We start from the raw sequence: 13,939 nt of genomic DNA on the forward strand, positions 1-13,939 counted from the left end.
TGAACACTGTTGTTGGTACAGGAGCCAATATATGTGATCAAATATGCTTGTCATCAGACTCTCATGAACTGCTTTGTTAGGCCTATCGCTCTTGAATAGATAAAGGTTAGAGTCAAATACCTTCACTGGGTCAACATATATATGCTTTTTGGTGGTTGTTGTCATTTTCAGCATCTCCACTTTCCTTAGTATTTCATCAAAGAACCCTGTGGAGCCAGCTACATTCAAATTCTTCCATTTGGCAATTCCAATTATAAGTACATCATCCACACTGACTGATGGTAGTGCCACTTTGCCACTGACAACATTTATTATTGCCTCTGGGTACTTAATGGGAGGTCTAACAGATCAATGCAATGGATAGAGAAGCCATTAGTAGGAAACCAGAGCTATGCATCTGTAGGAATTCTTGACTTCATTTCTTCTTTGTGGATCTCTTGTATTTGTGCCTGGTAGGTGTCATTTATGTTTGCAGTGTCTTCCACCAGGCAGCTGCATATATGGAGGCTAAGAGCTCAAGTCTTGAGAGTTTCTGGTTTCAGAGTAATCCAAATGATAGCACCATGGCATACTTCATGAAGATAGTTTCAATGTACATGTCACTCCATATACCATTCCATATTTCTGGAACATAGAGCACGACATGCTCACCCATGATGAACCACTCTAAGACATTACCTGGCATGGATTCCAAGGATTGCAGGTAATTCAGCTGAAGAAATGTATGGGAGCATCATAAGTGCTCATATTTCAAAATGCTCAGCAGTGACAAGGTGTCATGAGGCAGTTTCTTTGGATTTAGGGTCTTGAAATTCAGAATCTACCAGACTTTGGCCTTGGCAAATGGATTTTTTTTCTATTTTACATGCTAACAGAAATGGAAGGGGAGACTGTTTAAAATGGGCCATCCTGATTATCACTACAAAAGTTTTTTCTTCTCCTGCTGCTAATAGCCCACCTTACTTGATTAGTCTCATTAGAGTTGATATGGCAACACCCATTTTTTCATGTTCTCTGTGCATCTATATCTTCCTACTGTATTTTCCACTCCATGCATCCGATGAAGTGGGTTTTAGCCCATAAAAGCTTATGCTCAAATAAATGTGTTAGTCTCTAAGGTGCCACAAGTACTCCTGTTCTTTTTGCTGATACAGACTAACACGGCTACCATTCTGAAATTTGGATTTGAGAGAGCGGTGGGGGGCTCAAATCCTGAGATTTAGCTTTGTATGCACTTTGGGAGGGAAAATACTATTAACAAACTAACCTCTATTTATTAATTCCTTTGGCAGAGTGATCTTCTGAATTAGTTCAAGAGGAATATTCACATTATTTGATCCAAACATGCATATTAACCTCAGAATTTTGTATTAATTACAGTTCTGAAACAATTGGCCTATAAGGTCACCACATATACTTTCTTCTCCACATACTTTGTCTTGTTTCTAAGCAGAATGAAAATTAGCATTTTTTACTGACTCATGATGGGCCTTATCATCCAAATGGTAAACCAGTGAGTAAAACGTTATGATAACCCTTAACTGATAAAGAGAGACAAAACACATATTATTCATGAATCTCATTGTTCCAATTGCAATTACCACCTGTTCCACTTCACCTATTATGGGCATATGTGAAATACAAGCCTGGAGACAGAAAGTTTTGACTGGTGAGATCCGCACAATAATGCATTTGTGTTACACTGTTTAACCATTTTATCAAACACACACCTGCACTCTACATTACTAAAAACACAATTGTTTTGGCATTTGAAGGATATCAATACAAGCATAATGTAAAAAGGATATATTTTTATTCCAATTATCAGCTCACTTTACATTTGGCCTCTTCTGTTTTTATTTACCCGCTATTTTATATTTAACAACATTTTGAGTTTTAAACCAAAGATAATGAGTTTCTGAAGCATAGGTTCTCCAGCTGTGGTCTTTGGTCCATTGATGGTCTATGGAGCAACTATTGGGATCCACAATGAGATGGCGCTGGCTGGCAATTGCCTATTTCAAGCTGCTAAATTTCATTGAAAGACAGCTAAAAAACACATAATACTTTATTCTTTCTTTTCCATATAAACAATTGCTGTGTTGCCACTGGGCGTATGTGATCATTTACAGGTGTGAAAAATGGGCTGCACAATTGTAAAAGTGAATGAATGTGATCCAGGAAACTGTTTTTAGTAAGATGTGGTGCACACCGGTGTTCCCTCTAAGCTGTGTGGTTGTGCAACTGCCCAGGAGTGAATCAAGTGCTGTACACTTGATTAGCAGAGTGGTGCACAGCGGCGTGTGTTCAGGTGCCTCTCCCTCCACTCATCTGCAGCTACATTGCTCCTACCCTCTGCCTTGGAGCCCCTAGGACTCTCCTGCTGGCTATGCAGAGCGGGGGGGAAGGGGCACTGATGTCAGGGTGACCCCTTCCCCCTTGCCCATGTACTCCATCTCCGCAGAGTGGGGCAGAGGGGACAGGGCTCAGGAGCAGGAGAGTTCAGCTGCTGAGGTCTGAGCTTCCTAGTGGGCACCTTAGACTCAGAGAGACAGTGCACAGACTCTCATAGGCTTCCCTAGCAACCAGCACACACACACAGTCTCTGTGCCTCTCTTTCTCTTGCTCACCCACACACACTTTCTCTCTCTCTCTCTCTCACACACACAAAGAGTCTGTCTCTATCTCTGACACATGCACACACACGCAGTCTCCATCTCTCTCTCTCTCTCTCTCTCACACACACACACACACACAGTCTCTTTCACACTCACTTCCCAACACATACTTGTGTTGCTGTTATTGTTACTTCTTGGTACTTCCTGCAATGCATGTATGTTCTCTGTAATTTTATTCTTTCAAAGTGCTGTTATTTTAGTTTTTAGTTTTAGTCTATGCATTTCATTATTTTTTTTTCTCTCTTATGCTTAAATTTAATTATTTGAGTAGTGAGTTCTAAAATGCCTAACTGTCCTGGCTGGAGTAATTATCTCTATGGTAACTTTAAAAAAAAATTATATCTAGGGTTTTTGTTTCTACTGGTGGCACACATCCGCACATTACCTCGATATTGGTGCACATAACAAAATTCATTTTGCACCTGGATGGAAAAAATTAGAGGGAACATTGGTGCACACTATGAACGTCTGAGAACCACTCCTATGAAAATTACAATTGCAGGGAGACTAAATGAGACCAACCCAAAGGCAAGCATGCTGAAATTTGATAAGAACTCCAACATGGACATTTTTTTCTTAAATTGTTTATTGAATGAGACAAACAGTTTGATAACATATGGAAAATATAGGCAATACCAAAGATTACAACGTTAGCATTGTATCCTAACAATGAACATATGCACTCTGGTATAGCACAGTACACAGGCACATCTCTATAGAGCGTTATTAAATTCCTCTCAGTACAAACCTCATGCAGAAATAAAGGTACCTAAGCTAATAAGATCTTTTGAAGGCAAGAAGGAACTTGAGTAGACTGTTCTCGCTCATGTTTATAGTTTGCATTTCCATTTCTGATGGATGGCTAACTTTTCCAAGCCAGCAATAATTTTTTTTTAATTTAAGCTACAATATCCAGCATTGTTTGCATTCTTGACCATGGTCAGCTCTAGATATATGACCTAGTTGGGACTTTGGTATCAGAAAAGCAGAAGTGAGGATAGCTAGCAAGAACAGACAATCCATCTCCAGAAATATCCCAAACAGGGCCAGAACTCAAGTCATTGCCAATCGGAACAGTGATTGTCAATGCTATGTAATTAAAGAAAAAATAAATACATTCAGCAGGTTAAACTGCTCTTTGCAACCAGCAGATATGGGATCACTGAACAGGCAGGTGCTTAATATCCTGATAAAAGAATTAGTAAGACTCCAAAATACTTCTTAGAGTAGTTAATAGGAGAAATCACCACAATCATATTGAACCTGAATTCCTTTTATACTCTAATTTCTAAGAAACTAGAATAAATAGTCCATGAATGTGAACATGAAATTTGGGATTATGGCGGCATTTCAATTCTACTATAACATCATTTCAAATAACACTGTAGTATGTGCTGTTCAAACACTAATCTGAATACTGTTTTTTTCTTCTATTGAGTATGTGCATAAACCCTGATCTACATCTCTTAAGTACCAAAATTTTCATTTTCATGTCTTTAAAGTTGGGAGGGAGGAAGTATTATTGGTTTGCAAATAAAATACTAAGTATATTTTTATAATAAAATGAATATCCTAAGGCATTTACATGGAAGGCAGAATAGAAGCAACTAATTATAGATTTATTAATTCATACAAATTAAAACAGATTATTGTCCATTATCACAAGGATCAGACCTACCTCAACAAGCATTTTCCTTTTGGACATTCAGTGATCTCAGATGTCTGGCTCACCTAGACCATTTCTCAATGTGTAAATCAGAAAACTCATATAATTTTCAACTTTAAAACATATTTTGTTTGGCATGTATAGTATCTGTAATAGGATTTTTCACATTAACTTAGTGACTGATAGGGATAGCTATCTAGAAACTATGTTCACTGAACAGGTTGATTTTACCACATAAGAAGAAGGGATTTTCTTTTGAAAGAAAGAATACAAATGAAGGGACAAGAACAGATTTTTTTTAAAGCTTTCCATGTAGCTGAGTACATCATAACTTAAACATATTTCTAATAAAATGTAAACTGCAATGTGAAAAAAACCCTTTACCAGAGTAGCAAATATGCAGATACAGTAGCTCTCCTGTGAAGTCTGCTAATTGACATTCATCAAGTCCGCAACATTTGGGTCCAGTCTCAGGCAGTTGGACTATCAAGCATCAGCAACACATGCTTCCCTTCTCGGTGTCTTCTGAACTGGAATAAGTTGGGTAAAATGTTCCTGCACCCCACTCACCTTGAACATCCACCAGTTCTGGAATGCCATTTACTCTCAATATATCTAAATACAGCAGATAGTCCTGTAGACAAGTGGGCAAGGGCAATTTACGGATAAACTGGTCAGATTGTAGGTGTTCACTTTTTAAAATGGACCGGATCTCAAGACGACAAAGGTGAGCCAAGGAAGGGATAAAGGCTGTAAAATGAAAGAAAACAAAAATCAAACTGAGGAAAAGAACTACGGGATTAATCTATGTGCTTATATTTTTGTTTCTCTTAGGCAGTTCTCCTTTGATAAAAGAACATTAAACAAACTACTTGCCAGGTGATTAATTAGAGTTCTAATGTCTGAAGAAGCCTAGCAGTTTTAAAACCAGCATGTTAGAATATCCCTGAATCAGCTGGATAAAAATACCTTAATCTTGACATATATGAAAACAAACTATTTCACTCTCTACTAAAAAGTTCCACTCAAATCGCCTAAACCGCCAGTTGCTTGAACAGAGATTAGCAGATATAAAGGTACACACAGGGAGTGATAAAATTAAATTGAGATGATGGAAAGTCAACAATGGAAACACTAATTTACTGTGGGGAGAAAAGAGTAAATATTGATGACAAAAATAGTTGTTTCATGATAGTATGATTGCCATCTTTTCTTTTTACTAGTCAGCTTCTCCTTTAATGAACCAAGACTCACAATTACATTTTTGTAAAACATACCTACGAGTTGTCTTAACCTGTTGTGTTGGCTAATATGTTTTATTGCGAAATTAGAAATTATAAACTGTCCCTCTGCGAACTCTCTCTCCCACACATATAGATACAATATAGCTCATAGGAATCTGTATCAAATTGCAGCCCAAGAGTCAAGTGGTGTACTAATGCAGAGAAAATAATTGCAGTTTGTTGTTACTATTTAATACAGATGCAGCAGCAGAATTTTGGTGGCGTTTTACAGACAGTCCATTATGTCAATGTGGGCAACCACAAACCATGACACATATTGTTGGAAACTGCAAAATGACTCAACATCCTGGGGGTCTTCGTGCCTTGAACATCGTTTGCAAGAACACTGTGGCTTGGCTTGACCAGATTGCATATGTCAAATAAATAAATAACACAGATGCTGGAATGCAGCTACAAGCCTTCATATAATACATTATGATTTTGTTTTACCTAAAATGTTGCTATAAGATCTGATTAATTAAGAACGACCAATCTGCTAAAAGTTGAATAAACAGCAGTGTCTCCATAGATAGTCCTTTATATTAAGGAATATCATGACCTGGTACAAGCTCAATTTTTGTTTCGACAGAAACCAGAAGAGAACAAAAATATGTCTGATTATATAAGAGAAAGGAGACCGTGAGACTTAACTGTATTGAGTCTTCCATAATATAATTCTCTTCTTTCACCTCCTTCTCTCTTATCTTCCCCTTCTTATTTTATACAAAAATTTGTTTTAAACTCGCATTTCTCACTAACAATCTCTTGGTAACAATCTTATAAAAAATCATGACTTTTATAAACACTTAAGGATCTGACTCTCATTTTTACCAAGGCCTCTTTACCGCCAATCTGACAATGCAAAGTGGTATAATCATCTACAATAATTCTGCTGCTACATAATTTTGCCAAAACCAAGGTTTAAACCAGAGCAGCAGTATCTAGACCAACCCATTTTTGAGTTATGATGAGCAAAAATTAAATAAATAGATTAGAAATATATCCATAAAGTGAGATTGTGTCATTTTTTGGACTCCTCAGTTTCTCAGATTTGCCTCAGATGCTCTAGAAGATTTTTTGCCCTGGCAAAACAGAAAACCTCAAAAAAGTTAGGTAGATTGATAAATTTGGGTGCAGTGAAAAGGTCCAAACTTGGCTTAAAATGGAAGACTTCATTAAACCTTAAATGCCAAGTCTCCAGATCGGCATTAGGACTTGCTTACAGAACAAAGAGCCCAGTTTGAATGGAATTTAAGGTAGATATAAAAGCATAAAAAGAATCAGCATGCCAGATTTTTGCCAACAGTGCTCAGTGGCAGAAAGGAAGAGGAGAAGCAATGGAGTTAGTGAAGGGTATCAGAATTCAAACGTTAGGAAAAAAGAGTCTGGATCAAAGGAATACGATAAGAGTTTAAATGAGCTGGGTGGGCAGGAAAGGAATGAGGAGGAATAAGAGAAAAGGAATCAAGATTAAAAGAGGACATCGTCCATCTATTCAGTGAGCTAACAGAGAGGGCAAGATATGGAGAGAAAAGTGAAGGTTAACTAAATTAACTATTATCCAAGTGCAGACATTACGTTATACTAGCCAACTCATACAAAAGACAGGAAAAAACAATTTCTGATCAGAGTTTAACTTAACCTTTTCACTATTAAAAGATGGTATTTCATCTTCTGTTGGTCTATTTAGCAAATGACGATCACATACTGTATCTTCACACTCTCACCCACACTCTCCCAATGGGTGGTGTGTGGTTACGTGGTTTCCATAAGTAAATGGCTGACCTTTATCTCAAGAGCAGGAGTGTGACAGAGCAACAAGAACTTGTATAAAATATCTGTGCTCTAACTGGAAAAAAAACCAAACTTGTATCTATGTTCCCTACTGCCCAGCTACTATCACCTCAGAGTCCCTTTTCTCTCAGGCCACAACCAATCTGTTGTCTCTCCAAGGGTTTAAAATGGAATTCCCTGCCTTTGAGGTCCCCTTTTTGCCAAGGAAATATAATAAAGGACAGTAATACGAATAGCTAGAACAATGTCTTAACTTTAAAGTTGTTTTTTCTCTGTCCCCTGCCATTTCTTTATTGTCTTTTATCTCAGTTTAATATGAGTAAGGGTATATTTTTCAAGCCTTGTTGAGGCGACAATCCTCTTTGGCCTTTCCCACAAAATGGGCAGGAGGAGTTCTCTTCTTCCTCAACCCCTGGCTTATGTGGACAGGGGAAACTGTGTATTCTCTTCCTCCTCCATGGGGCAGAGGGATGACCACTTTATACATACCTCCCTGACCCCCAGGTTATGTACTCAGGTAGCTAATACAAGCCACCATCCAGGCCACCATGGCCACAGAGCTATTTTTAGCACACTACCTCAAGCAGAGCTAGTGTGTGTCTGTCCACCTACCCTGGGAAATATGCTCCCAGCTGCTGTGTAGACATACCCTCAGAAGGGAGTGGACATCAGTTCTATTCTCCAGGAGAAGAAAGAGTTAGTCAGGAAACAAGAGGCCACAGAGGAATAGCTGCCAGAGGTCACACAACAGCACTACTACAATGCAATGTCATATTTCACCTGATCTCCAGTGAAGGAGGCAGGCCCTACGGTGCAGATTACAGCATTGGTGGAGAAATGTTCATATGGCAATAACTGTCAAAATGGCTCAATGCAAGACCTGGATTACGTATTATTTATCAATGCACACAAAAACTATAGCAAAGGTCTGCCATAAAACCAACAAAAGCAAAGAAATTCAGAGTGAGGCCCTTGTTTCTTAGATATTGCAGCAGATATCAGAAAGAAACCAGCAGATTTTAGCAAAATTGAAGAGTATGCTGTGAGTTAAAGATGAAGCGACAGCCTTAGCAACTGATTCTCCTTCAGAATGCCCTCTATAGATCCACACTTTTATGATGTGTGAGCCCTCCCCATCACAGTTTAGCAGATCACCGGCATACTAGTGCCTCCAAACAATTTGAGCAAGACTATTTAGCAACTGAGACTATTGAAAAGGGCACCACAGCACCAACTGCTCTCATTTCACCCTTATCTTACAAGGAATCTTAGTTATATTGAATGACTTTTTAAATGAATTAGGCTGTATATGCAGGCTTGTTATGATCTAGCTGGTATTCTTTAGGGTCAGATACCTCACTCTAGTAGACCTAGTTACAGCTTCAATGGCATGCTTAGTGTGTCTAGGATCAAGATTTGTAAAACAACCACATGAATTGCCAGTCAGGCATTACTCTCTTAAAATGCTCCCCTCAGATGGCAATTCTGCAATCATTGTTTAAATTAGGCCTCCTCTGCTCCCCTTCTTGGGTGTTTAACGTTGGGTTTTGGTTTTCTGTATCCCCTGTGATTGAGGATCTGCAGAACAATTAGCAAAGGAGAAAGAAAAGTTATTTTTGCTGGTATCTGTTATTCAGGAACATTGCATCTGCAGATCCATTTACCTCACTCATTAATTTTTTTTTAATTTAGTAGAAACGGTTGTGGATGGAGGCATGCCAAGGTTCCTTTTATAGCGTCTCTTTGTTTGTAACTGAAAGGGGGCATTTACAATGCTGCCAGCTCTGAAACTTCATCACAAGTCTTAAAATAGTTGGTGTTTTTCTTGAAGTCCCAGCTCCTGTAGTACTATGATTACATAAGAATCTCAACTAACCAATTAAAAGAAAGTTTCTAGCCCTCATATTTGTGAAGAAAACCTTGAAAATGTGAACCCTAAAGACTCAAAAGGCACAAAACAAATACAATGAAATAAAATTTATTATTTTAATCTTGTGAGTTTTAAGCCAATCTCATGAGTTTTGGGGAGTCAGACTCATTGCTTTTGAATGCCTGGGGATGGCAGTACACGTGTGGCCCCAATGAGCACTGCTTTTTTAGATGTTTCCAAGCTCACAACAGTAGATCTGTATAAGACAAGAATGTTGATTTGCAAGCAGATATATACTATATTTTATTTATTTATGTACACACACACACACACACAATAAATAAGTACAGTTACTGGTGATTAATTTATCTTTTATTTGCATAGTATCTTAAAGTCAGAGTACTGTTATTAATTGTATATGTTATTTGAGTTCAATTTCTTTCTTTTTTATTTTTTGGAAAAGGTATGCCATTTTGAGGTCAAAATGCCTCAGAGATGGTATTACAATTGCAAGGATCCAATTTCAATAGGCAACAAAGAGTCTCCTGTGGCACCTTAAAGACTAACAGATGTAATGCCACATAAGGGAGAGCTCAGTGGTTTGAGCATTGGCCTGCTAAATCCAGGGTTGTGAGCTCAATCCTTAAGGGGGCGATTTAGGGATCTGGGGCTGGCCTGGTGTCACTCACATTCCTCATCTGGGATGGAGGGCTGAATAAGCGCTCCCTAATAACTTTAAAATTTTAGAGGGGGAGGGATAGCTCAGTGGTTTGAGCACTGGCCTGCTAAAACCAGGATTACGAGCTCAATCTTTGAGGGGGCCACTTAGGGATCTGGGGCAAGAATCAGAACTTGGTCCTGCTAGTGAAGGCAGGGGGCTGGACTCAATGACCTTTCAAGGTCCCTTTCAGTTCTAGGAGATAGGTATATCTCCAATTATTATTATAAGCTTTCATGGGTGAATACCCACTTCATCAGACACATTTCAATAAGATCATTTTGGTTCTATTGTTGAGACTAACACATCTGCCATGGCTTTTGGTTCTATGATCCTTAGCCTGACAGATTAACATCTGAGGATCAATCTCACAGTAACTAAGGGACTGTTTATCCTATAGGTTAATATAATTTGTAATGTGTCACTGAATACATTAAATACACATATACTGTAACACATGTAACGTATACATGCTCAAAATTCTTGAAACTTTTAATACTAAGTAATTACTAGAGATGTGCAATTGCCTCCTTCCTTTGTGAACAGCAGTATTAATTATGGAATTCTACAACTGGCAAACATAAGGTACTATAACCCTCTGAGTAAAATACAGAACACTTAGCAGAAGTACAGGATAATAGTACATATTTCAATGGGACAGAATGAAACACAAAAAATAAGGATTTTAGCACGTAAGAAAAATCTTTGGGATCAGTCTCCACTGAGGAAGATCATCCACAGCACTTTAATACCTAGGATCATGTTTTTAACCCAAGAGACAATAGTTTTCCCAATATGAATTCCATATCCAATCTATCGTAGTAATGTACTATAGAGTATAGTAGAACCTCAGAGTTACAGACACCTCAGGAATGGAGGTTGTTCATAACTCTGAAATGTTGGTAACTGAACAAAACATTATGGTTGTTCTTACAAATGTTTGCCACTGAACATTGACTTAATACAACTTTGCAACTTTACTATGCAGAAGAAAAATGCTGCTTTTAACCATCTTAATTTAAATTAAGCACAAAAACAGTTTCCTTACTTTGTCAAATCTTGTCAAGGTAATGTCCCCCTTTTTTTAAAAAGTATTTCATTTAACACAGTAGTGTACCATACAGTATTTGCTTTTTTGGGTCTCTGCTGTGTGATTGAGTACTACCGGTTCCAAATGAGGTGTGTGATTGACTGGTCAGTTTCTAACTCTGGAGTTTGTAACTCTGAAGTTCTACTATATTAATCTTTATTCCTTTCGTTCCCAAACAATTAATTTACTCATATATTCAGTCAAGTATAAAGTACTTAATGGTTATACAATGTGATGTTTGCCTTGGGCGCTTTCAATTTCATTTATTTTCAGTCCTCATGTTTATATGTTCCACAATCTGTATATAGGTTGTAAAATGCCACTTTTACTTTGGAATAAAGCATACTTCTATTTCTTGGAAAATGCTACTACTAGTATAGTTTTATACTTAATATCATATATACACGCTGAAGATTGCCTCACAAATACCAGACACAAAAAGAGACCTTTTAACTACAAAAGCAAAAGAGGTTGCCAGTTATATCGAAATTTTCCATGATCTTCAACCAACTTAAAGTACAGTGCAGTTCAAAAGTTACATTAACTATAAAGGGACAAGTTCCATTTCATTTCTCCCTCTTTTTCATTTGACTTAAAAACATAGCCTCTTTCCCTAAAAAAGCCTCAAGTCAAAAATAAGATGAATTTATTGCAGAGACAGTGGAGAGCAGTTTAATAGCTGCAATAAATCAATATTCTTTTAAGGTAAAACTTTCTAAAATGTAGCATCTTCAAAGAAAAAAGTTCCACTTTTTCAAAAAAAGTTATGTCGTCACCTTTCACCCTCATACTACACTGAACCAACTTTGCTGCTGCACATGAAGTGTTCTGTCCCAACAAACAGTCCCATCCGAAACGTAGCACAAAATATAGAATGCAGTAACGCAGTGTTTTCTAAAATGGATGAGAGTCCGTTTTAGCCCTCATGATGAAGGGACCAAAAAAAAAGAAAGAAAGAAACTAACCCTTTATCAGTCATTTTTTGAAAAATGCTACTCTTGAAAGCAGTGGCATTACATTCTGAGGAGGCTGCTTGTCCCACTTTCTGACTGAAAATAAGCACAGTTCTCACAACTATTAGAAGGAAATCAGAGGTTTGGAAGAGTCAAGGAGGAAGAGATGGAAAAAGAATATAGGAATTCCATAAATCCAAAACTGACCTGTGCATCTTCTCTTTTTTCCTCAGTTGCCCATTTAAAGGGGAAAAAAATCACTAAAGAACCCTATATTTTGGTATTATCACATTACAATCCTGGTTTCCATTTACACTTTCAGTTTTCCTTATGCAGACACTAAGGCCTTGTCTATACTACAGAGATTTGTCAACAAAAGTTATGTCGATGATCAAAAAGTGCTATAACAACATTGCTATTGCACAGTCACACTACGCTCTTCCTATCGGCTGAGCGCGTCCACAGTTGGTGCTCTAGTATCAACAGTGAGAGCACTGCACTGTGGGTAGCCATCCCACCATGCTACTTGCCACCTTCTACAGCTAGAACTTGTGGGATTGTGGAGTGGATCACAGTACATCATGGGTGCAGGCTCAATGTCCCATAATGCAGTTCTTTCTGTCCCAGAATTCCATGGGCTTCCGACTGCATTTTGCAATATTTTTCAACGGCCCCCATTTACAGTGTGCCCGCCCTCTGTGTGTGAAAAGATAGATCCTGCACTGCTCTCTGCTGTTGTGGTAACTGTCATTAACACATCACGGCCAGTCATGCAGGATATCATGAGCTCTCAATCTGAACAGGTATCAGAATTGCCCGACTTGCTGTGTGCTATGGAAAGAAACGACATCAGATTACTTTTGGCATTCATGGAGCAGCTAAACACAGTGGACCATTACTTTTGGTCTCAGGAAACAAGTCTTGAGTGGTTAGATTGCATTGTTATGCAGGTCTGAGATGACCAGCAGCGGCTGCAGAACTTTCGGATGCAGAAAGCCACCTTCCTTTGGAAGCTCGCCCCAGTCCTGAGGTGCAAGGACACCAAAATGAGAGCAGCCCTCTCAGTAGAGAAGTGCGTGGCGATGGCAGTGTGGAAGCTGGCAACTCCAGACTGGTACCAGTTGGTCTCGAATCAGTTTGGAGTCAGGAAGTTGACCAGTGTTAACGTAAGTGTGCAGAGCCATTAACTGCATCCTGCTTCAAAGGACTGTGACTCTTGGCAATGTGGGTGAAATAGTGGATGGCTTTGCAGAAATGGGATTCCCTAACTGCAGTGGGGCAATAGATGGAATGCATATTCCAATTTTGGCACCAGACCATCTTATGACAGAGAACATCAATAGAAAAGGGTACTTCTCCATGGTATTGCAGGCATTTGTTGATCACCGTGGTCATTTCACTGACATCAATCCAGGATGGTCCAGGAAGGTGCAGGATGCATGTATCTTCAGGAACACTGGCCTGCACAGAAAACTGCAAGCAGGGACTTTCTTTCCAAACCAGAAGATTCCATTTGGGGATGCTGAAATGCCCATAGTGATCCTGGAGACCTAGTGTACCTTTTACTCCCATGGGTCACGAAGCCTTACATGGGAACCTGGATATCAGCAAGGAGCCCTTCAACAATAGGCTGAATAGGTACAGAATGACCGTGGAATGTGAAATGGGCCAATTAAAAGCATGCTGGCGACTATGGCAGATTAGATCTAAGTGAGGAAAACATTCCAATGGTCATAGCTGCCTGCTGCACTCTCCGTAATATTTATGAGGTTAAAGGTGAAAGTTTGCCCAGGGGTGGAACACTGAGGCAAATCGCTTGGCTGATGATTTTGAGCAACCTGATAACAGTGCTATTAGAGGGGCACAACAGGGGGCACTCAAATCAGG

The 13,939-nt window shown here is 38.7% G+C and overlaps 1 protein-coding gene across 3 annotated transcripts in view; it reads right to left on the reverse strand.

Moving 5' to 3' along the window:
- Positions 1–2,743: 2,743 nt before the first annotated feature.
- ASB3 (ankyrin repeat and SOCS box containing 3) overlaps positions 2,744–13,939 on the reverse strand; it is a 128,359-nt gene continuing 117,163 nt past the window's right edge. For all 3 annotated transcript variants that reach the window (XM_050951866.1, XM_050951864.1, XM_050951865.1), the window contains one exon: positions 2,744–5,094. In XM_050951866.1, the coding sequence (XP_050807823.1) occupies positions 4,838–5,094 (257 nt within the window). In that variant the 3' untranslated portion in view covers positions 2,744–4,837. The remainder of the gene's footprint in view (positions 5,095–13,939) is intronic.

This window comes from Gopherus flavomarginatus, chromosome 4, assembly GCF_025201925.1.
Source record: "Gopherus flavomarginatus isolate rGopFla2 chromosome 4, rGopFla2.mat.asm, whole genome shotgun sequence".
NCBI lineage: Eukaryota > Metazoa > Chordata > Testudines > Testudinidae > Gopherus > Gopherus flavomarginatus.